This window comes from Diaphorina citri, unplaced genomic scaffold, assembly GCF_000475195.1.
Source record: "Diaphorina citri unplaced genomic scaffold, Diaci psyllid genome assembly version 1.1 scaffold317, whole genome shotgun sequence".
In the NCBI taxonomy this organism is placed as follows: Eukaryota; Metazoa; Arthropoda; class Insecta; order Hemiptera; family Psyllidae; genus Diaphorina; species Diaphorina citri.
In genome coordinates this window covers 18,652-27,154 of record NW_007377752.1, presented here as the reverse complement: position 1 = coordinate 27,154, position 8,503 = coordinate 18,652, and the positions used below count along the sequence as shown (strand labels likewise).

The 8,503-nt window shown below is 36.6% G+C and overlaps 1 protein-coding gene across 2 annotated transcripts; it reads right to left on the bottom strand.

Annotated features, from left to right (window-relative positions):
* Positions 1-4,250: 4,250 nt before the first annotated feature.
* Positions 4,251-6,110, bottom strand: LOC103507484. Of its 2 annotated transcripts, XM_026822330.1 has the most exons (3): positions 5,991-6,110; positions 4,445-4,832; positions 4,251-4,337 (listed from the first exon to the last, which is right to left on the bottom strand). In XM_026822330.1, the coding sequence occupies exons 1-2, from the start codon at positions 6,046-6,048 to the stop codon at positions 4,474-4,476; spliced, it is 417 nt and encodes a 138-aa protein (XP_026678131.1). In that variant the 5' UTR covers positions 6,049-6,110; the 3' UTR covers positions 4,251-4,337; positions 4,445-4,473. The 2 variants fall into 2 exon arrangements, with proteins under 2 accessions (XP_026678131.1, XP_008470176.1); XM_008471954.2 differs by lacking the exon at positions 4,251-4,337 and having other exon boundaries at positions 4,358-4,832.
* Positions 6,111-8,503: the final 2,393 nt, after the last annotated feature.

Sequence of the window (8,503 nt, the reverse complement as noted above, 5' to 3'; positions counted from 1 at the left end):
TAGGCGAGATGCACCTACAAAGATGATCACTCGCCGTGCCGTAGACTATGAAAACATCACAAGATTGTAGATTTGACTTGTAGCTAAGAATAAATAGAATAGGTATGTAACTACGTAACCTATGTACCGACAAATGAACGGTCAAATAAGAACATTCTTATGCCAAACCATCTCGCGAGTCTAAAACAAAGATATCTCTATGACGAGTATATCTGAGCAAGTTATGTTTATGTCAACATCTACTTGAATCTTGAAAGACCGAGGGAGTTCAAAATTCCTCACATAGCATTGTCCGTGATACAAAACTGGGAGCATCTAATGTGTAGAAGAGATATAAGGAAGCAGAACTATGTATGGCTCATTGTTTTCCATTATTGCTCACTCACATCGGTGCAGAAATGGGTAGAAAAAGGAATATTACCCCTACTTGTAAATATTTCAAGGATCGAAAATGTACCATGAAGCTATTGATGAAATCCAAAGTGTTACACCAATAGTACTTATGTGTATGGTTCAATTTTGACCAAACTAAGTAAAAGAAAACGATCCTGACTTTTCTAAGAAATCAGTCCATTGCCAAGTCTCTCATCTTTCCAGTCATAACTTTTCTGTTTGGTCGATTGAGCACGTTTCAACCCAAGTCTAAAAGTACAGTACCAAGTTTTACGACTCAAAATTGAATCAGCACTTTACATACGTGCGAAATAGGCTCAAAGTTGTGTTGATCCTAACACCAGAAACTTTCGGTCTTTCACCTTACTCTGAGAGTGCTGTAAGTTTTGTTACAAATAATTATGGATGAAACTCGTCTAACCTACCTGTCTTTTACCCATTACAATTGTGACTTAGAATGCATCAGTCCTGACAAATCACTCAAGTTAAGTAATTCCGAGGGTATTTGGACTATTTGGTATCCGGAAAATTGTCATGGATATCATGGCTACTTCGGGGTGCACTCGTGGGGAAAAGGATTTGAAATCCCTACGAAAAAGGCAAATTGGTACTAAGCTTTATGTCAAACATCATGTCAATGGACTCCTGCTGGTTCCTTTCAAAATTTAAAAGTTCAATATATCGACAGATTCGACAGTGTTAGCAAGCTTTTTACTGTCCTGAGCACTTGATCAGGTTTGTGTGATTAGAAACAATAATGTCAAGTTCTCTCGAGGGAGATAAAAGGAGAAAAGAAGAACAGAGCTCCGCCACATTTGTCAGGACATACTGATCCACTTGTGCTGAATTTGTTGTTGGCAATATAACCGACAGCTTTGAGCTGATCACCCACCATTTTGATACCGCAGTACTCGCTGACTGAAAACGGAAGTTTCAAAGTATTTATATGTAGGTATTGCATTTAATTTTAATTTCAGTCAGTGCAAATCGAAATATCGATTTGAAAATGTCAAATTGCTGCTACTCCAATGGATCGATTAGCACATTATTAATTTATGATACCTCATTCGAAAACTTATTGATTATCATTATTTTCAACAGAATCTGTTCTCGTACGTACCCCATATTTATTGCTAAATCGGTTCATTACTCTTGAGAAATTTAAGGAAGTCACTCCTTGTGCTTCCTCTAGGTTGTGGACTTTCAATTTGGACCAAGGTTTGAAGGTAAAACTATCGATAGTAAAGTCCAAACTTGAAAAGATACTCAACTAGACAGATGGTCAAAACTAACACTTGTTTATCCATGATTTGTGATCTATAAAATCAATGTAGGTGTTTGTAAATAAATAGTTAATATGAAAACTGAAGATATAACTAATAATAATGTATATCCAAATATTGCTAATATTGATGAAAGAAAGGAAACTTGGCTCACCTGTATTGGATGCAATGCTGATTACAACTAGACAGATGGTCAAAACTAACACTTGTTTATCCATGATTTGTGATCTATAAAATCAATGTAGGTGTTTGTAAAGATATAACTAATAATAATGTATCCACATTTTGATCTACCTACAAAACTCAGACAAAATTAACGCATCACCGGTTTTATTATCAGGTATTGAAAACCAAGAAAACGAGTTAAATGTCCTTCGTCAGGGACGTCAGGGCACATCAAGCACTTGGATATTAATTAAGCAAATAAGCACGAAATACCTATCTCTAATTTCTCATAAGACAGATTTACGAGTAGTAGAAATTTCCAAGGATTTGAAGTAAAGTGTTTGAATACGATGGTCTCAATTTTATTTCGTCTGCAGAAGTCAGAAGTAACCCAGGTCGCCAGATGTGTATAAAATATAGACGAGATAAAATTATAGGTACAGGTACCATTTCTTTCCGAGGATACCATCAAAGACATCCGATCACCAATAAATAGCTGATTGGTCCTGAGCACTTGATCAGGTTTGTGTGATTAGAAACAATAATGTCAAGTTCTCTCGAGGGAGATAAAAGGAGAAAAGAACGGGTTCCGTTAGAGGAGCATTAAATTATGGGGAGATTCAAAATAAATCAAATTTAATTGCAAACTCTTCCGAAGAATTAATAAACCAATTCTCGAGTTTTTAATGTCTTCATTAATGCGCGCTGAGTCGGTTAGTCGGTTCATTACTCTTGAGAAATTTAAGGAAGTCACTCCTTGTGCTTCCTCTAGGTTGTGGACTTTCAATTTGGACCAAGGTTTGAAGATAAAACTACGATAGTAAAGTCCACACTTGAAAAGACCAACTCCTTAGATACTTTGACGATTATGATCAATGGGTTTGTGGACCTGTATTTGTGCTGTCAGATATACATCTATTTTCCTCAATATGTTTTGTGGATTTATGGAGCTAGTCCAACGGGCTAGGCTTTCTAGTACTCAAAACTGATTAAACCTGAAATTGCGAGATAAGTAGGACTTACCCATTTATATCTACGTCGCTAGGTGGTAAAATACCTCATTGAATTCTAGTAGATATTCTTGATCAATGATCAACCATGATGGGTAAGTTTCATGTTGAACCATAATGCTAGTCCAACGGGCTAGGCTTTCTAGTACTCAAAACTGATTAAACCTGAAATTGCGAGATAAGTAGGACTTACCCATTTATATCTACATCGCTAGGTGGTAAAATACCTCATTGAATTCTAGTAGATATACTTGATCAATGATCAACCATGATGGGTAAGTTTCATGTTGAACCATTACGAGAAACTGGAAGTGTTGTATGCCAATAGAGTTGACCACCGTCACTTGTTAGAAAGTAAGGGTATAGGTTCTCTATTAATATCTATCAAATTCAAATTAATATTCATAACAAATAGAGGAAACTTCTGAAGAAGATATAAGAAAAATTGTTTCACACTTCACACCAAGTCAAAATGAGCAGACATTTTTTACCCACGTAGGTTCTTTAGCTTAGTTAGAGCTTCACAAGTAGAAATTTCCAATACCTTGTAGGATTTGATTTAAAATTTTAAATTGGATGATTGAAAATACAGCTTACTTGATGTCACACTAAATACTAGATATTGCGCTACAAATAGCTTTACGTTAGCGCCACATCAATTCCAAATTATGATTCTTGAATGTGACGTCTATTTCGTGACAATAACAATATGTTCTCATTATTGACACAGTTGCAGGTGAATTTGGGACTTCTTATTTGTCAAAATAAATCATCGAAGCTACGCACAGGGCCGTGCGTCAGGCCAAGTTAGGAACAGTGCGTGAGTCAACGCAGTTTTCTTTCGTAGGTGGACACAGTGACGCATTAAGCCGCGTATCTATCGCCCAGCCGTACCTACCCCCTACCCATCACATATCGAAAATGAAATTTCAAAATTCCGACCTATGCCCTTCTTTTAGAGCACCTTTCATGTTTATGAATTTCAGAAGATTCAGGAGCTTTCTCTCTATTATTGACAATAAGATAAATGTAAGGTATCCAAAAAAATTAGAAGACTAGAATTATAAAATTTAGAAGACTAGAATAATGTATACCTACTAATGATAGAAATGATGAGTTTATTGACACTGTTTCAATACAATATCTAGTCCATCTAGTTCACTACGCATTTGAACATTGGGTATTTTAATTTAAATTAATATTTAAATTTATTGTAATAAATTAGGAGATAAGTAAAATCTAAAGTTATAAGCTTGTGTTTGAAACGAGTATTGATAAAATCTTTTTGAAGAGTGAAGATTTGCATGACTATCGAACTCTGATTCTCTTCTATACATTTCGTGGACCATCGTATAACTACTCAAAATCGTATAATGCATAGAGCCATAGATATATGTACTTAATCAGTAAAAACAATATTAGTCAGAATAATTTTTATTGATGCTAAGATTGCTAAGTATTGATAGGAACAATATTAAATCATTGCCTAGCCATAGACATATGTACTTAATCAGTAAAAACAATATTAGTCAGAATAATTTTTATTGATGCTAAGATTGCTAAGTATTGATGGGAACAATATTAAATCATTGCCCGCGTAATCCCTGCGATGAAAGCCTGCATTAGGGTGTACTAGCAGCACTGCCTCCAAAGCTGATCAACTTAATGCCATCCGTATCATCAGCAAAAGTGTAGACGTTGAAGTCCCCCTCAAAGTTCTTGCCCAGAACGACACAGCAGCCGTTGAATGATTTCCTCTCTTCATTTTCGTCAACAGTTGGCAGAGACATTTCACACGTGTCCTGACAGTGAGCGGTGAAGTTTGCCTCGCAAAGTGTGTTGATTTCTGTGAGAAGGTCCTTGTCGCATTTTTCCGGACATGCGGGTCCTTCGGTTGTGCATTTGGTTTTCACTTTGTCTTTAATCTGTCCTCCCAGTGTCAGGCCGCCTTCAGCAAACACTAGGCCACATTTGGGTTCCGCTGAAAGGAAAAAATTACATAGATATGTGGTCAAAAGGTCTCTTTATTGAAAAGATGTTGACATTGTGAAATTATTACGTAACCTATCCAGTAGCTATGATACCCATAGGTAAGTTGTAGGATTTGTATAAGTCTATTTCTTTAATCCATATTCATTATATTTTCTCACTCCTCCTTTGCCTCTGTTATTTTCAAAACATGAGAAAACATTACAAAGGAACTCCTGTTCTTTCAACATTACCCGGTAAGTAAGGAGGTAAAACTTTCTTTATCTTACCAGATGATGCAGAGAAGTAGGTACCCACGTCAAGGTATAACGAAACTAACTACACCTTTCTAGACGTGAAAGGTCACTCACTTTTCTGTGAATACATCTATGGAACTGGCTACAACTTACCTATGATTTTTTGTAGGTTACATAATTATTTCAGAATTCAACTTTGTCTTTGATTTCTGGAATAGAATTGGACTATTTTGATAGACATTAAATTTAATAGTAGAAGGTAATTATTCTTGTTTATTTTATCACCTGTAGATACCAGTCTCTAGATCCTAAATGGAACTAAAAGTCCAAAGAGGATGTATAATGCATTTCAGTCAATTTTAATAATGAGTTAGGTATCTTGCAAAACCAGCAGTAATCAGTCAAAACAGTCGTAAGCAGTTTGACCGAAATCAAAATCGATCACAAGAGATTGCGATGATAGAATCGTCATCTGAAACGGAATCAAGATCTGAATATTACGGATTTAGGAGATCAAGTATGAGATTATTCGACATTTCAAAGGATTTTCTTAGGAGAACGAGGCCAAAATAGGGCTTCAAAAAATCGTCCATTGGCGGTGGAATTTCAACAAAAATTTGGCAAGTTAGTTTTGAGGCACTATAAGCGGATAGTAGAGTATACAGTTTACTTATGTATGCAGGCAGTGGCTCAAGACCAGGAAAAGTCTATGATAATGACTTTTCTTAAATTGTTGGATAGGTAGGTCATGGTTACTTAGTACGTTAGTAGATTGATACTCTGCTCCTAACCTAACTCCCGTGTTTCGAATTTGGCGGAAATTGATTCCTCAGAAAGAGTTCTGTCAGTTGTCAAATCATTTTCTCTCATCAAACTTCATTATGTACGAGTATGTAGGTTGAAAACGGACTCACCTTGAACAAGAGCGAAAACCAAGAACACTAGGGTTGCCAACACAGTCTGCCAGTACATTTCAGTCGAAGTTGCTGTCAGGTGCACAAGTGAAAAACTGAGAAATATCGGATAGAACTGGTAATGGGGTGATAAAATTGTGAATAATGCTCGGATAAACGGTTTTGATTCAAGTTGTTCAAATAATCTACATAGAACAATTTATTGTGTGCAGAAGAAACGCGTGCAACAAACCCATTTGACACAAATTTGCCCTGATTTATAAATTTTCTCATAATTATTTTCCATTCTGATTGAACTTTCCAGATAAATAGGAAATAATATTATTTTAATGGTGCTCTAAATTCAAGACCAGGAAAAGTTTATGATAATGACTTTTCTTAAATTGTTGGATAGGTAGGTCATGGTTAGTTAGTACGTTAGTAGATTGATACTCTGCTGCTAACCTAACTCCCGTGTTTCGAATTTGGCGGAAATTGATTCCTCAGAAAGAGTTCTGTCTATTGTCAAATCATTTTCTCTCATCAAACTTCATTATGTATGTATGTAGGTTGAAAACGGACTCACCTTGAACAAGAGCGAAAACCAAGAACACTAAAATTACAGAATTAAACCTTGACAGGTACAGGGTTGCACAAGTAGGGTACTAGATCCAGCATCCTTGTATTGAACTTCTGTATTTCAGTCTCTATTGTTAGGTTTAGCTGGTCATCATAGGCAAGGTTTACCTGGTCAGTAGACGTCTCGAGAGCGATATTACTCTGGAGGAGACCATTGCTCAAAAGTTAAATGCAATGGAAGTTGTAATGAAAGTCGCTTTCAGAACAAGCGACCTACTGTTCGTTGTGTTGAAGCGCCTAAAAGTCACTACCCAAGTATAGGGTACTAGATCCAGCATCCTTGTATTGAACTTCTGTATTTCAGTATCTATTGTTAGGTTTAGCTGGTCATCATAGGTAACGTTTACCTGGTCAGTAGACGTCTCGAGAGCGATATTATTCTGGAGGCGACCACTGCTCAAAAGTTAAATGCAATGGAAGTTGTAATGAAGTCGCTTTCAGAACAAGCGACCTACTTTTCGTTGTGTTGAAGCGCCTAAAAGTCACTACTGAATCAGGCACCAAAATTCGGTAACGAACTACTAAACTTGGAGGCCTGAAATGACCAAAGGAAATCCTTCAGTAAAGGAAAGGAAATGTGTAGCTCTATGTTCTTCCTTGTTAAAACCTTCGCCCTGCCCTGTAAGTTCGGTATAATACCTATGTTTGTTTAATTGAGTGTAGCTCTATGTTCTTCCTTGTTAAAACCTTCGCCCTGCCCTGTAAGTTCGGTATAATACCTATGTTTGTTTAATTGAAAAAAAAAAGAATAGTCAGGCAGTAAAGTTATTACGAGAGGTTCTCATGCAATGTTAATTATTTAATATTTGTTATATAGCAAGGTAACATGGAGCATAACTACATCATGAAGCTCATCTTTTTCTAATCCTATTCTAGTGATTTTCGTGCTTCTCGAACTAAGTTTATGAGTAGGTATTTTTCATCTTCACTACTAGGCCACCCACTCATTATCATTTAGACCTGACAGGTACACCTGATCAGGTGACACCTGATGAACACACACACTATCAGCTAGAACTGACTCCATCAGGTATACCTGAACCTGATTTTTGGTCTACCTGATAGTAAGTGGCTGGCCAGGCTGGTGTATACTCCCTGTTTAAAGTCCCCCAGCCAGACTAAGCTGGTCTACTCCCTGTTTACCGTCCCCAGCTAGACAGTTGATCAATGAACATTAATAAACAATAAGTCATATTGTGGATGACATTATTAGAAATATGTCCACTAGAAGACATGACTGGCATTCCTCGACTCACACAATGTGGACACATGTTCTAATTAGCAGACTAAGTCATGGCTTCAACTTGGAGATGGGCAGGATAGTGACCAGCCAAGTGAAGAATGAAGACAAGAGAAATGTACATTCAAAGGTGAACAGGGCTTTTACATTGGAAGGACTCTTCTTTGAAAGATGAAGTGTGAGGTAATTACCAAAGAAATAATCGGCAATTCAGTATTTATCTATCTACGTACATTAGTCATGAAGTCGTGGAGGACATAGTCAACGCCAAAAAAGATGAATTTATACCATTCCGTGACACAAGGACTGCCTAGTTCCTTGGCACAAAGTTTCCAGTTCCACCAGAGGCTTTTGTAAGACTGGGTTTGCAATTAAAGGTAATGATAATGAGCAGAACTTGTCTATTATATTTTATCCTATGACTGCATTTGTCATTTGGATGATCATCGGTCGCGAAGAGTGAAGTCAGAGATAGAAATCGCAAGTGATCTAATGACGGAAAAGGAAATTGTGTCATTATCTTGTTCACTTAGATGGTCTTTAACTTTAGCTGTTTTCCTCTTTTGATGGTCAGTGGAAGAGAGAGATTTTTTTTTTAATGTCTTCTAATTTTCAATTTGCCTCTCATGGAAATCGAAATTTTGGAATATACCTA